Source organism: Phyllostomus hastatus, unplaced genomic scaffold (genome assembly GCF_019186645.2).
Source record: "Phyllostomus hastatus isolate PE091 unplaced genomic scaffold, TTU_PhHast_1.1 phas_scaffold_46, whole genome shotgun sequence".
Lineage (NCBI taxonomy): Eukaryota > Metazoa > Chordata > Mammalia > Chiroptera > Phyllostomidae > Phyllostomus > Phyllostomus hastatus.
The window spans coordinates 37,657,419-37,672,073 of record NW_025334032.1 but is presented as its reverse complement, the minus strand read 5'-3'; the positions used below and the strand labels follow the sequence as shown (position 1 = coordinate 37,672,073).

At 48.2% G+C, this 14,655-nt stretch overlaps 1 protein-coding gene across 2 annotated transcripts; it reads right to left on the bottom strand.

The window, feature by feature from the left end:
• Window positions 1–13,426, bottom strand: LOC123807667 (LRP2 binding protein). 2 transcript variants are annotated; one of them, XM_045821712.1, is made up of 8 exons: window positions 13,306–13,426; window positions 12,375–12,487; window positions 9,940–10,053; window positions 5,560–5,702; window positions 5,375–5,480; window positions 4,103–4,326; window positions 2,485–2,659; window positions 1–66 (listed from the first exon to the last, which is right to left on the bottom strand). In XM_045821712.1, exons 1-8 carry the CDS (start codon window positions 13,409–13,411, stop codon window positions 1–3), a joined length of 1,047 nt encoding a protein of 348 aa, XP_045677668.1. In that variant the 5' UTR covers window positions 13,412–13,426. The 2 variants fall into 2 exon arrangements, with proteins under 2 accessions (XP_045677668.1, XP_045677667.1); XM_045821711.1 differs by having other exon boundaries at window positions 9,943–10,053; window positions 13,306–13,411.
• Between the last annotated feature and the right edge of the window lie 1,229 nt (window positions 13,427–14,655).

Below are 14,655 nucleotides of genomic sequence, written 5' to 3'. Positions count from 1 at the left end.
CTAAATTCTTTGACGAATAAGTAAAGAGTGAAGTTCATCTGCCAGAGCGGGGTTCAGACGACAGGCCTTAAAGAGCAAAGGCAAAGAGTCAGTTATTTAAATATATTTTGAATTGTGGGGTCTTCTTACCTTTTAATAATTTGTGGTTTGTGTTTAAGAATAGTAAATATAATGAATTTCAAGGGAGTTTTCTTAATTAAGATACACATCTATTCTGATTTTTTAATTAGAGAAGTTCAAATTAGCCTATGCAAAAAAGATCATAGTAGAAATATCCATGCTGTTATCAGTTGGAAGAGAAAATTTTATCAGTGTCACAAATAGAGGAAATGGAGGCACTGATGACAGCGTGCCTAGGACACGAATTATTAAAACAAATAATATGGAAAGCAGCAAATTTTGGCTTTAAACTTGTTATCTCATGTGAATAGCAGCATCTCATAATAATCTTACTTTGAAGGATATAATTTCATTGTGACTAAACAATGATACATAACAGTTCGTAACTTCACAGAATGTCAAGAACCACGCCCAACTTCTCTCCGCGCAGAAACTGTCCCTTCAGTGCCCATGACAGCTGGTCACTGGATATTTGCTCGGTCGCTTCTAGTGGCAAGAAGTCACCAGGTTACGGGAAAAGCTTTTCTTACCAAATATTTCCTGAACAGTTGTATTAGCAGATTCTTCTTCATATTAAGCTAAAAACTCTCTCCATGTCCTTCAGAATCATTAGAGGGTCCTAAGAGAACATCTAAAGCTGGTTTCCTAGAAACCCTGAGAGGCCAAGTCGTTGGCAGCCACCCAGCCAGATGGAGGCAGACTCTGGGCCCTGGTCTCTGCGCCATCCACCGCCTTCCCCTTTCCCATAATGCACCGCTGGTGACTCTTAATTCTGTCTCCCTCCCCCCCACAGTCCCTTTTCTATAGCACAGCTGTCCAGTCTGGTGAAGACCACTGTCAGGACCCCCTCACCTTCAGTTTCTCTTATTATGCCTTATGTCACAGGATTCACTGGCTTACAACATGTGGATTTTCTTAATTTTAAAAGCATCTCCCATAAAATACAATGGCCAAAACTGAGTAATGGGGCCCTTATCTCCAACCATATGGAAACTGTTCTAAGATTGAAAATTATTTTGCTGTTTTACTTAGGATGAACACATACCACAATCCAGGATATTTCTAACCCAGAGTTTTCCCTGCTTCTGCTTATTTAGAAAAGGTACTAAGGATAGGATGCAATCTGAACTTGGCTTGGTTTGGAAACTGGTATAATACACAGAACATTTAGGTTTTTAAAAAGTTAGAGACAACTATTAGTCGTACTAATAGAAAGGTACAGTGATATATAGCTGTACTTGTACACTGTGATTCTGTATAATTTAGGGTTCCCAAACTTGTCTGCCAAGATTCCCAACACATGGGGATCCCCAGGATTCAGTGAGTGTGCTTGCGTCTCAGTCCCCGAGACCGAGCCTGAACTGTGCCGACTCTCTGGGGGTTCTGAGAGATCCCCGAGTGACGCTAACACACAGACCACGCCGGGGACCACCGCAGTCACGGCAGACTCCGGCGAGGGGTCTCGGAAGTCTCCCCTTGACTTGTGCACCTGCTCGAGCTGACTGGTTCTCGTACACCACGAACTGCTTTATAAATCTCACGATGATGTCATTCTAACTGGGACGTCCTGGCTGTCACGGAACTAAGGTGTGCGCAGTATTTCTTGTGTTTCCTGTTTCTGAAGTAGTGCTCGCATGCAGTTACTCTTCACGGTGATCCCCCTCTCCCACCCCTCCCCGCTTTAAACAGTGGGTTTTCATTATATTGTTATTTATTAACTTTAGAGAGGGGGGGAGGCACACTGATTTGTTGTTCCACTTATCTGTGCATTCAGTGGTCAGTCCTATGTGCCCAGCTGGGGGTCAAGCCTGCAACCTCGGTGCATCTGGACGATGTTCTTGCCAACTGAGCCACCCAGCCAGGGCCACCAGTTGTTTGATTTTTAGATGTGAAATTTGTTTGGGGTTTTAATAAGTTAACCACGTGGGGTCGAACATGAACAGGCCTGTTCTAACTGGTTATCTCAAACTCATGAATATCCCTCCTCCGCGTGGTAGACGTCTTGCACACGAAACTTTTTAAAAGCTGCGTTTCATTAAGGTGCTGCAGTGAGGATACAGGCCCACACTTTCTCTGGGTGAAAGAAGGCATGAACACTCTGGCTTTCGGGTCTGGGGGCCGGGCCTGAGCCTGCAGGTAGCAGCAGAGAGAGAGCGAGAATAATGCAGGACTGTTAATTATGCTAATCAGAACCAGACAGCTGTCTGCAAAACAACCCGCATGTCTGACAGCCTCTCCGAAGGCAGCGGTTACCTGGCAGTAATTAAGGAGAAAAAGGCACGAATCCATAAAGACAGTTGAGTGCCAACGGAAAAAAGCCCAGAGATCTCTGAGCCAGTCGATGCTTGTTGCCAGCCCACTTACTTTGGAATAGTAGTGCTTCGCGGCCGCCTCGTCCTTTGAGATCCCCAGGCCGAGCTGGAGGCAGCGCGCGTGGTAGAAGGACGCCATGGCCATGCCCCTGCAGATGAACTCCGGCAGACAGTCCGTGACCTTGGCTATCATGGGGATGTCGTGAGCCTCGTCGTAGTCGGCGATCCTGGTGCAGTGGGGAATTGGGGAGTGAGGAGGGCACCGGTTATGGCTTTCGTTTTCACAGGGAACGTGTGCAGAAATTGTCCCGAGTGGCGCCCCGAGTGGTCCCCTCATCTCTGCCTGTGGGAGTGCTAGCAGAGCTGTGGGGTGAAGGGCGGGTGTGACAGAGCTAGTACTGGGCGGGGGGGCGGCTGCTCCATCGCTTCCCTGTGACTGTATGCGTCAGGCTTCACAGCCACTGGGAGGTAACGGAAAGGTGGTTTTCTTGCAGTATGAGTATTTTAACTTAATATCACTGCAGAGTTCAACAACGGGGAAAAAATGTTTTTTCTGTTTCCTTGGACTGTTTACTTAAACATCAACCTTAGGTTTGGATGTTAGTCACACGAGACCAAAAAACACATTTAACAACTTGCACATCTATCTTTGTTTAAACGTGGGCAATAAGAAGAGCTCATCCTGTATAACCCAGGCCCAAGCATGGAGAACTGTGGGAAAAGGAGACCTAGTCACATCCCGTTAACCCTAATGTTACGGGGAGTCGGAGTGTGGGCAACAATGGAACGTCTCAAAGGCTGTGAGAAATTTGAAAGTCTTAGCTTCAGTCAAATGGGCATTTGGGGCGTTGGAGGTGGCCCGCTGCCTGGAGGCCGGGACGCTGGGGAGGAGAGGGCAGAGGCAGCTGGTCTGTCCTCCAGGCCGCCTCCCAGGGCTGGGGTGGGGAGCCCGCAGGCTCTGTGGGAGGGAGGGCGCCACTGGCCGGGACATGCACAGCAGCCCAGGCTCGCGGCCGCCCGGACGGCCACGGTGGCCCTTCCCAGCATGTTGCTTCTGCACAGCGGGGGTAGGCAGATGCAGAAAGGCACATAGGCTCAGGGAAAAGGCATGTCCCTGTTGTATGAAAATTTCCAAATGTTTTATGAGATGTTGGTGTTGGAGTCTTTTAACCATCATTCTCATTTCACAGTTCTCATCAAGCTGTACTGAAATTATGTACTTAAAGGACCCGTGGCTAAGGATGCAGGAAGCAATGAATTTAATACTTAATACACATCTCTGATGTGCCCAGCTACGTTAAGTACTGTATATACACTATTTTTATAACCCTGCAGTAAAAGTATGTTCTTATTAATAAAGCAAGTCATGTCTCCCAACGTTAAAAAAAACTTCCTTAAGCTCACTCAGCGGGTACGCAGAAGGGACAGCACTGAAGACTAACGTTGCAGACTCGTAAGATCTGGTACGGTAGCCGCCAGCCAGCCGCACGTGGCTGCTGAAATTAATTGAAACCCAGACGTAAAGGCTCCGCCCCCAGGGGCACGGGCCACGTGTCGGGTGCAGGCGCTCACCAGCCCTCACGTGCAGTCTTGTTGCATCTTCTGTGAACGCACCCGGCACGGCACGTCCAGCGCCCGTTCCCGTAAGTACTTTCCTTCCGCCCACTCACCTCTTGGAGAAGGCCACGCACTTGGTGAAGAACTTCATGTTGTAGTAATACTCCACCAGGTGCCCCTGCGCGCACACGTTCCCACGCTCCGCCGCCTCCCGCAGGCAGTGCAGGGCAGCCTCGGTGTCCTGGCGGATGCCCTGTCCGTACAGGTACATGAGCCCCAGTGCCCCCTGGGACTCCAGGTTTCCGTTGCCGCAGGCTTCTGAATGCCAGTAGAACGCCTTCAATAAAGCACAGGTTCGTCTCGTTACAAGGTGGAACGACAAGAGATAGCAGAAAGAGAAAGAGTCTCTAATGATATGGTAGTATCGTTGATTCGGCTCTAGGAAATAGTTCTGGTCCCTTGAAGGTACTTCAGGCTTGGGTCCATGTCCCAGGCCTTAAGGAGAGAGTGTGAGGTGAGACCCCTGTTGTCTACCCCGCGGTGCCGGTGAGGTCACTGCCTAGAGTTCCGCTGTCTCTCTCAGCTTTCAGGACTTTCAGGTTTTCCACACCAACGACCCGCAAGGTGGGAAACAGGGACAAAGCTCTGCGTGGCTGTGGGCTGCCCCTGCTACCAGGCACGGCGCAGAGGGGAGGAAGCCCAGGGGAGGCGCAGCTCCAGGTGGGTCTCAGAGAGGGCGCTTTCAAGATCAAAGGCGAGCAAGGATAAAAGCCACCTGGAGGCCCAGGTGCATTCGCTTAATACTCAGCTACCTGAATGGGAATGAGCTCGGAAAGTTACTTCCAGGTGCAGTGCCCTTGTCCCAGGAGGGTCTTAAATTGTTAGGCGGCTCTTACAAGTAGAACTCAGCCCTGCAATGCCTCTCCCCGCTCAGATTTCTTGGAAAATAGTTCAGTCACTGATGATGAACGAGATTATAATTCTGTAAAACTCTTAAATGGATTTAATTTTCAGTTAGTGCTTGGTATATCTTACTTATTAGTGTCACAGAGACTTCATCAAACATGATACTGTATTCACACAGGATTTGGGCTTCATTTCAGGACTCTCCCTCCTAGAACGTTCATGGAATATATTTTGTATGGGTGACTTTTTTCCATACACAATGCTCTCACGGTCGTGGTCTCCTTTGGCAGATGCAAGGGAGGTAGCATTCATAGATGATTACAGGAGGAAACGGGCTCTGAGGTCTTAAAATTTTTACATTTTAAAGAAATAAAGACATTCAAAACCACTCACCCTCTCCTCATCACCCTTTTAAAAAGGGAACAGTGACACAAATAACCTAAATATAATGCTAACATAAAGAAACAGCTCGATGATACCTTTTCTAACTCTTTGGGCTCTTTCGTTGAGTAATACAGTCCGAGGATACTCTGGGCCTTCACACTGGCTTTTGGATTCCCATTGTCCGCAGCAAAAAGCCACAGCCTGAAAGAGAAAGACAGGGCAAGTTGCTATTTGTGTCCGCGTTTGATTAAAGCGAGAACTCATTCCCAGGTGAGGTTACCTTTCAGCTTCCTCATTGGATCGTTTCACACCTTTGCCTTCGTAATAAGCTCGTCCGAGGTTGTAAGCAGCTGCAAACTGTAGGTGTCTCGCTTTGGGACATGGAGAATCAATTATTTTGTTCATATATTCCACTCCTTTTTCCTTCCACAAGGAAAAGAACAAACAGAAAACCCTAGTTGTTAGTTTTACCCAAACTGATTTCTTTCTCCCCATAAGGTCGTAAAGCATTCCCCCGCGCCCACAGGATGCAATTCCTGCTCCATGCCCAAGCTGTCTGTTGTCCTGGGGGGGCATTCCTAGGAGCGCCCAGGCATGAGGCACGCCCCTCATTATACAGCTTCCCGAGTGGCATTGTAACATCTCCATGGAGTTTCCTTTTTCCCTCTCCTCCCCTCCAGCTCCTAGGCCCTATTCTGAATCAGCACAGTTCTTGGAATTGCTGGAAGTGCCAAAATAGCTGTGACTTCTTTCACATTTATAATTCTCGCAGTACATCTGTGAGCCCCAAACAAATGCTGTCTTCTCTCTTCAAGCCTGCTTCTCACCAAGTGTGCTCGGCAACAATGTGCACGCAGTGTGCTCATCTTCATCTGACATCTCCATGGTCACGGAGCGTGCCCAGAAGACGTGCTAACCACGCCCTCCAGAAACCCAGCAGACACAGCCCTGGAAACACTCCAAGGAAAATAACACTTAACAACCAAATGCAGGCGTGTGTGCTGCAACCCCCCCTCGCTGCCCCCCCGGAGTGCCGTTGTTGGCTACTTCCCACACTAACAGACAAGAAAATGAAGGCGGTTTACTTTTCATGAGCCCCAGGTTCCGTGGATTTATTTCTGTGAAGGTTACGTGGTAGGTGACAGCCAGTGTTCCCCCAACCGGCTGTCAGAACTTAGTGGTAGTCGTGCGGAGTGGTGTGTAAGCCCTCTTGCTGGTCGCCTCCTGGACATGGAGGCTCCTCCTTGATGCTCAGTTGCTAGTTCAAGTGCCAGGTACAAGGGTGGGGTCCCAGAGCCAGGCTGCAGACTCACGTTAGGGGCATGGCCAGCGACCAGGAGACGGATAGAACTAGGAAAGCAGCACCTTGGCATGAAGTTAAAAGTAGGGACTTGGTGCCCAGGGTGGGAAGCGAACCAGGGAAGGGAGGGATGCCGGCTCCACCTCTGAGCACTGTGGCATGTTGGGGTGTTGGAGGGGAAGCTCCCCCTCCCCCCCACCGTGGGGGCCTCAGCCGTGGGGGACTCTGCCAGCTGGACGGCAGCGGTGGGAGAGGGGGAGGAGCCACAAAGCAATGCGGCGTCCAGACGCCGTGAGAAGACAGATGGCCAGAGAGGCGCACATCTTGTGTGGTGGCCAGTGCGGAGCTGTGAAGCTTGGTGGGACCGGGTGAGGTCAAGGTTCAACATGGAATTCTGGTGTCAAGTTCAGACAGAGTCAAAGCGGTGTGGCCTTGGGACGCCTAGGGAAGCCCCACTGATGGCAACAGCCAGGCAGATAGCAACCTCGGGCCTGGGGGAGGCTCTGGAATGGCAGTTACTGGTTTGGAAACCAAAGACTTGGCCACGTGAATGGCCAGCTGGCTGGCCACCTGTGGGAGCAGTCCCAGTCACACCCCTGTCTTCTGATCTTCACCACGGAAGTCTTTGTAAAAGCTTTTAAAGATGGACGGGCCACGGTCCGATGAGAGTCTGGAAAAGATGGCTTCGGTGGCTGGCTGAGCGAATGAGGGGGGGCAGCAAAGTCAGAGGGTCACTGTGTCGTGGCCCAGCTCAGGGTGCTGCGGGCCTGGGGTGCGGCGGAGGGAAAGGGAAGAGAGGACTGGAGACAAACTTGGGTGAAATTCGGGAGACGCGAGAGCAGGTCGGTGGGAGCAGTGGGGAAACACTGTTTCTGCTCGTGCAAGGACAACCTTGAGCTGGCTCCGCCTCAAGTTTAAGGAAACACTTCCTAGTATGTTCTCTACTTCTTAAGATTTTTATTATGAATAAGTATTGAGTTGTATGAAGCTTTCAGCACATACTGAAACCACCATCTCGTTTCTCTTATTTGGGCTATCAAAGTGGTGGTATATTTTATTCATAGATTTCCTTGTGTTGAATTATTAAATTTCTGGGCTAAATCTTACTTGGTTACCATATTTTATTCCTTTAACGGGTTACTGGTTTTGTCTGTAATGAGGCCAAATGTTTTATTATCCTACCAGCTGCCGCCACAGTTTCTCTTAGAGGGATGTGACCTTTCTCCAGGAGAGGCATTGGACAAGCCCCTTGAGGAGATGCCCCGGTAACGGCATTGCCGGCCCCCGCTGCAGGCCCGCCGGGGGGCAGGCACTGTGCTGGGTTCCTGGGGGGTTGGGCAGGGAAGAAGCGAGTCAAAACCCGCTAATTTTGTGGAGCGTACATTCCAACTAGGGAGCAGCCACAAATATCTGAGACAGTCACTACGTCTGTGAAAGAGATAAAGGGGGCCGTTTGGGTACCACGGTCCTGGAACACCTTCCAGGGGAAAGTTGAGCTGGGGCCCGACAGGAAGGAGGGCAGATGAAGAGGCGACCGAACCACGTGGTGTGGGAAAACGGGATGAGTTTGTTTTTCTCAGTGGAGGGGAGGATACAGCGGCAAGACACAGAAAAGGGGAAGGGGTGGGGCAGGAAGAGGCCTGGGCACGTTTGTGACGAATCACGGGAGGCCGTGCCGCCGGTGAGAAGTCCTCACCAGAGGGCACCTGCAGTGGCGGATGATCAAGTTCAAGTTGTTCACCGCGTGGGATCCGGTTGGTCCTCTCTGAGACCCTTCCATTTTAGCAGAAGCCACGCTGCCAGCAAAATCCCTGCTTTATGAGATCAGGAAAGACAGCAGGCTGTGCCCTGTGCCAGGGCAGAGGGAGAAAGATACAGCCACAAAATGAAGAGTACAGAGAAAAAGGTGGCAAGAAGAAAAGCAGGGGTGGTTGGGAGAACATAAACCACCTGGATATTTTAATTTCAAAGCTCTATTTATTTTTTAAAAGATTTTATCTATTTTTAGAGAGAGGGGAAGGGAGGGAGAAAGAGGGAAAGGAACATCAACATGTGGTTGCCTCTTGTGCAACCCCTACTGGGGACCTGGCCCACAACCCAGCCCTGTGCCCTGACTGGGAATCGAACTAACAACCCTTTGGTTCACAGGCTGGCACTCAATCCACTGAGCCACACCAGCCAGGGCAAACTCTTTGACTGTTTATGTCTTAAGGAATGAATAGAGTTGTCACACAACTTATTTGGGGAGGGGAAGCATTTATTATAATTTTCTTTGTGCTCAAACATATACATCTAGTATATGCTCAATTTTGGTATCTCAACCAGGGAGACTTAAGATTTCATGTTGGGAATATTATTGTGTGGATGCTGCATAGTTTATTTAAACGTATCTACTATATACTGAATATTATCTATCATAGCCAGAAATTAAAATTAAATTGAACGTTTTATCAATTTATTTTTTTGCACATTTCCTTTATGTAGTTCGATGCTGTGATGTTGGCACATACAGGCTCTGTATTATGTTCTTCATATTAAACAGAGTTTTTTTACTGTAGAATTGTCATTTCTTCATGAAGTTTCACTGTGTTCCTATGCTTCTTTGAACATATTTGTTGATCCATTAAAAATTTTTACTTCATTTATTAAGTGCATATTTACTGTCTTTTAACAGGGTAATTTAGACAAATCACATTTGTCCAGTGGCTGCTTTAATTATTCTTTTGTGTTTTTTCTCTTCTCATAAAATGTTTCAAACATACAGGAAAGTAGAAAGACTATGCAATAAACATCTACATCACCATGTAAATTTTGTTTTGCTATATTCACCTCATCTGTTATTTCACTAACTTGTTTCCAGTCACTGGAGGATATGTAAAAACCAGCCCAGTTCGCAGACACATATCTGCGTGAGGGTCACAGGAGAGGTGGTTCTTCTGCACAGACACCGTGTTGCCATTTCAGTAAAGCTGTATGTATATAAGTTGTTTTTGCATGGGGCAGTGCATGGAAGAATATACTTTAAAATAACAACAATGTTCCTATTTGACAGAATTGGAACAATCCTATTTTTTGCTTATTTTCCAGCTTTTCTCCATGTTTGTGAAATTTCAGAACAACGTAGAAAAATACGGAAAAGCACATTAAAAAATTACATCTAATGGTAGCAAGGAGAAGGGGCAAAAAGAAATTTCATTGCTCACACAAATGTCCAAATGACTACGGCTATCCCTTGAATGCTCAAAGGTTAGAGACTGCTGAACCGTAAGGAGGGAGACATTACAATACAAGTAACGTGAATGTCTCGGCTAACCCATCAACAGGGAAATCTCAGGCGCCGCGGAGGCAAGAGTGACTCACAGCGTTCGCAGCTGTGCCCAGCCCGTCGTAGTACATCACTCCCAGCTGGTACATCGCTTGATGGTCCTTCTCCTTGATTTCTTCAAACTGCTCCAAGGCTTCTTCATACCATCCCTGCACGCTCCCAGGAAATACGGAATTACTGTTATTGTCTTAAAGCAATCCCGATTGTTTAACGCCCACCTACATCTAGCGAATAGCAGCATATGAGACAATAAAGGACGGTGACAAATGCACAGAATTTGCAAGTTAGTCATCGACAACAATCAACACACAACGAAGTCAATCAAATGGACACGAACTCTTGGCTCAAATCGCCAGTCCTCTCTCGGAATGAGAGCCCGGCCGTCTGCTCCATGTAGCCCGGCCCCTCGCCCGCCACTCCTGAGGTTTCAGAGGTTCCAGAGCTGTGACCGAAGCCTCCAAGAAATTGGGAACATCGGGACATTTGCTGCTATTAAATCCTGTCACCGAGGCTCACGCCATGGGTTCAAACCTCCTCAGCAGGGAGACCATCTGGTAACGAGTATGCTGAGGTGTGAGGGGCTGATGGTGTTACCTCCTAGTCCACCGTGCAAAGGCCTCCCGCCAAAGACGGGATCATTTGTAACAGTGGAGGGTGAGCCTCCTACCCAACTGGAAGGTCATTATTAGGAAGAGCAGGCCAGAGAAAAGCAGCTTTCGGAAAACACAAAAATGACTGAAATCCTCTTTTCATAAAATAATAATTAACAAATTAATAAAAATTAACAAAAACTCCCAGTCAGGTCACATGCCTGGGTTGCAGGCCATGGCCCCCAGCAACCGCACATTGATGTTTCTCTCTCTCTCTCTCTAAAAATAAATAAATTAAAATTTTTTTTTTTAAATTTAACAAAAACTGCAGCAACATCCCAACAAATACTTATTCAAAGAACACATCACCATGAGCAAATGCCTGCGTTGTTAAGGCTCATTTTCCTTTCTGGCTAATAATGTCTGGCTTCAATGTGTGGCTGGAAAAGTCAGAAAACACAGAGGAATAGTAAGAAAGTTCTTCTGGTTTTTGTGATTTTAACTACCATATACCTGCTGGGAGACCTCACATATAGCCCTTCAGCCCAAACTTCTCCTTGGAGAACATGTAAGTTTTTACTCTGGAACCTGTCTACTTGGGTGACTCATGGGCATCTCAGACATAACATGCCCCCAAACTGAACTCTTGCTCATCACCGCAAAACTCACTCTTCCCCCACGTCTCTGCTCTTCAGTCCAGGGGCCATTGTTTGTGTCTCCAAAACACCCAGCTCCACTGCTTCAGCTCTGGGCTGGGCCACCATCGTCTCCTGCCTGAGCTCATGTAATTTCACCCCAAAGTGGTCTTGGTTCTGTGCTTGCCTTCTAGTCCATTCATCACAGACTCAGACTTCAGCGGCCTCTTACTGCGTTTCAGAGCTCATCGAGAGCCATCCCCTGCCCTGCGTATCACCACGCGGGTCTCTTTTTAGGTCCCAGCGCTCACCACGCTCGTCCTCACCTCCGAGTCGGCCCCTCTGTCCTCCCCGCTACCTGGAATGCGCTTCCCCTTGGCTGCTTGCATCGCCTGTTCCCCTTTCTGCAAATCTCAGTTTCAGCAACATGTCTTTCCGCCCTGTCCCTAAGTTATTCTCCGTCATGGTGTGCCCTGAATTCCTTTCACAGCACTTTTTCTTATTTTTCATTATACGCATTTGAATCTATTTTCTGCCCTTACTCGACTGTAAACTTTATGAAATGGGGGGCCCTTCTGATTCCCTCTTCCCTGAATAGTTAGTGCCCAGCACAATAACCGTCAACAGTTACAAAGCACTTTTTAGGTAGGTGCCAGGCCCTATTTTACAGTGAATACATCCTCACATTAGCTCCATGAGACACACACTACCCCTCCCCTTTTACAGATGAGGAAACTGAGGCCCTGAGAGGCACAGTACGTGTGCCCAGGGATGAACAGTTAACAAGCAGCAGAACCATAGGTGCACCTATGCCCAAAGCTGAGCAGGGCACCTCAGTGTGATCGGGGTGGAGGCACGTCCCCTCCTTCCTCCACAGGGGAACACCTGGACTACCTTCAAGTACGAGATAAGAACCAGGGTCTCAACGACTATTAACAGGAAAATATTTTGAGTGACATCAACTATTTGGGGCAAAAATATAACAATTAGATTTTTAGTTTACAGTCTAAGAATGGGTTTTATACCCAAATGTCTCCTATAAATGACTTCCACTAGGATGACTTCTATGGAGAAAGGTCAGATGCCTCCTTAAGGTGATACCAATGTATCAGGCTTGAAGCTACAACCATGATCTACGGCACGGACAGAATCCCCCTGACATTACAATGCGAGGAACTGCAGGAGAAATTTTGCAGTGAGGGCCTCACAGCGTTGTGTGAAGTGAAAATGAATAGACAATGATACCTCTTCAAAATAGAGTTGGCCTCGTAGGAAATAGGCCACGGCATCGCCTCTTCTTATTCTTTCCTTCAAGAGCTGCAGTGCCTTATCCACCAAGTTTGCGTGGCTGTAGTGGTCTGGGGAAGACAAAGAAGTGCACGTTTAACCGCCCAACATGGAGCTGCTCTCCTCCAGGAACCCATTACTCACTGTGTGACACCGTGCATCCTAGTTTCCCTCCTAGTTCTCACTCCCGGCCTCCTCAGTACCACAGGACCCGACACCACGCCTTGTCTGATCCAGAAACATCTGTGAACTGGGTTTCAAAGTAACCTGGTTTGCTGCTAGGCAGGAGCTCTAGCAGTGCGGTCTATGTCCAATTCTTTAGGCAAAGCCATCCTATGTGTGAGTAAGATTTTATACACATATAATTGATTGGAGAGGGAGAGAGACATCGATTGGTTGTTCCACTTATTTATGCATTCACTGGTTGGTTCTTGTGCGTGCGCTGGCTGACCAGGAATCGAACCTGCAACTGTGGCATATCATCGGGAGGATGCTCCAACCGACTGAGCCACCTGGCCAGGGCCGAAATTCTTTGTTTGAGGCTTCATTAGAAATATTCTAACCAAATGGGCTAAGCATCCCCAATTTAAATTTTTTAAGACTAGAGAAGATAGTGGTAGCTTTAAGACTAGGGAAGATAATGGTAGCTGGAAAGGCCAATTTCAAGTCAAGTACGGCATTGTTCTCCTTAAGAGAAGAGACATCTGGCTTCCCTTTTCCAGAAGGGTGTCCTAACCCTTCTGTCGCGCATTCTTACAGGAAAGCTGGGAAGGGCTGGAGAGCAGGAGAGCTAGACTGCCACGTTAGCCACTTCCTCAACAGCAGTAGGACTCTCTTTTTCTCTGGTGTGAGGACTAACTGTGAGTGACAGTGTTACCGGGACTTGTACCGGACTTCTCCTTCCTCCCCTGGGAGAACGACTGGTTCTTGGCGGCATACTGGGACAGAGAGCTATAAACGGGGTCCTTGGGCAACTCCTCACTGGTCAGCTTCATCCTGTTTCCACAATGTGTGTTCTGTAAGCAAACACAAAGAGTAAGACAGACCCGTCTCCCTGCGAAAACAGACCCCATGCCCCCCGTGACTGCCCCCCGTTGTCCGGGGCCCGGGCGCCCAAGTGCCGGCTCCGGGTGGTGAATGTTTCTTCTTCGCAAACCAGGGCCACTTACAGCCACGAGAAGCAGCACAACCGTCTTCCTGTCCATCCCCACAGCCTGGGCTGAATGACCAGAGCTCTCTGCAAACCCTCTCGGTGGGTTCGCATGCTGCAAGGGGTCTCGTTACTCACAACAGCCGCTGCCACTGGTAGGGTGTGGGGACAGCACCCACAGACGTAGTTCTTATGCACTGGTACCTCCCCATGGCCCTCTCTCTGAATCTCATCCGACTAATCATCCATGTCGCATCAAAGCATTTGCCTCCTTTACCTGGGAATACACTTTATTTTAGCTGTGTTGTTCAGTTTCATCCTCCGGTCTGCACTGGATTGCCATGTTGTAAGATGGATCCCGGCGGAATGAAAAATCAGAGCCTTCATATACAATGTAGAGGCCACCTCATTGGAGATGAAGGAGTCCAGGTTGGCCTAGGTCGTGGGTCGGGAGACAGCAAGCTCAGCTGTTGCTATGCTTTTTTGTTTAGTGCTCCGCATTCCACTGTTGCAGCTAGCTCTCACCAATCAGGAACAAGCCTGCAGTAAAGGTTCCTGATTGGTGGGGGAGAGAGCAGCCCTTTGGTGTGATTGGAAAGCTCCATTGACACAATTATATGACACTATTTCGGATAATAAATTGCTTCGTTAAAGAGAATGAAGTGCCTAAAAGAGAGAGAATTCAGTATAATGGGGGGGCGGAATCAGTGAAGTGTCTATAATTTTGGAAGAGTCAATACTTTTAAGAGTCAATTTCCTCATCTGTACTTTGGATTGTAAGTATTTTGAACTAGAGAATTTCAAAACGTCTGTTCCTAGCTATGGAAGGTTCCTTGATTATATGATTTCCCAAACACTGTGGTTGCATTAGTGAGTGAAAAGTTTCCGATGAGCTTTAGGGTGAAGAAGCAGTGTCAGGTAAAGTGTTTAGGAGGAAAACAATCCAAAAATCGGTGATTGGAAGTTTTTACACTATCTCAGGGTGCTACTGCACCCCAAAATGAGACCCTTGGCACGCGCAGGAAGGTCACGGGAAATGAAATGAGTCAGACAGTGACGCCATATCTCCTCGGAACCCGGGGTGTCTTC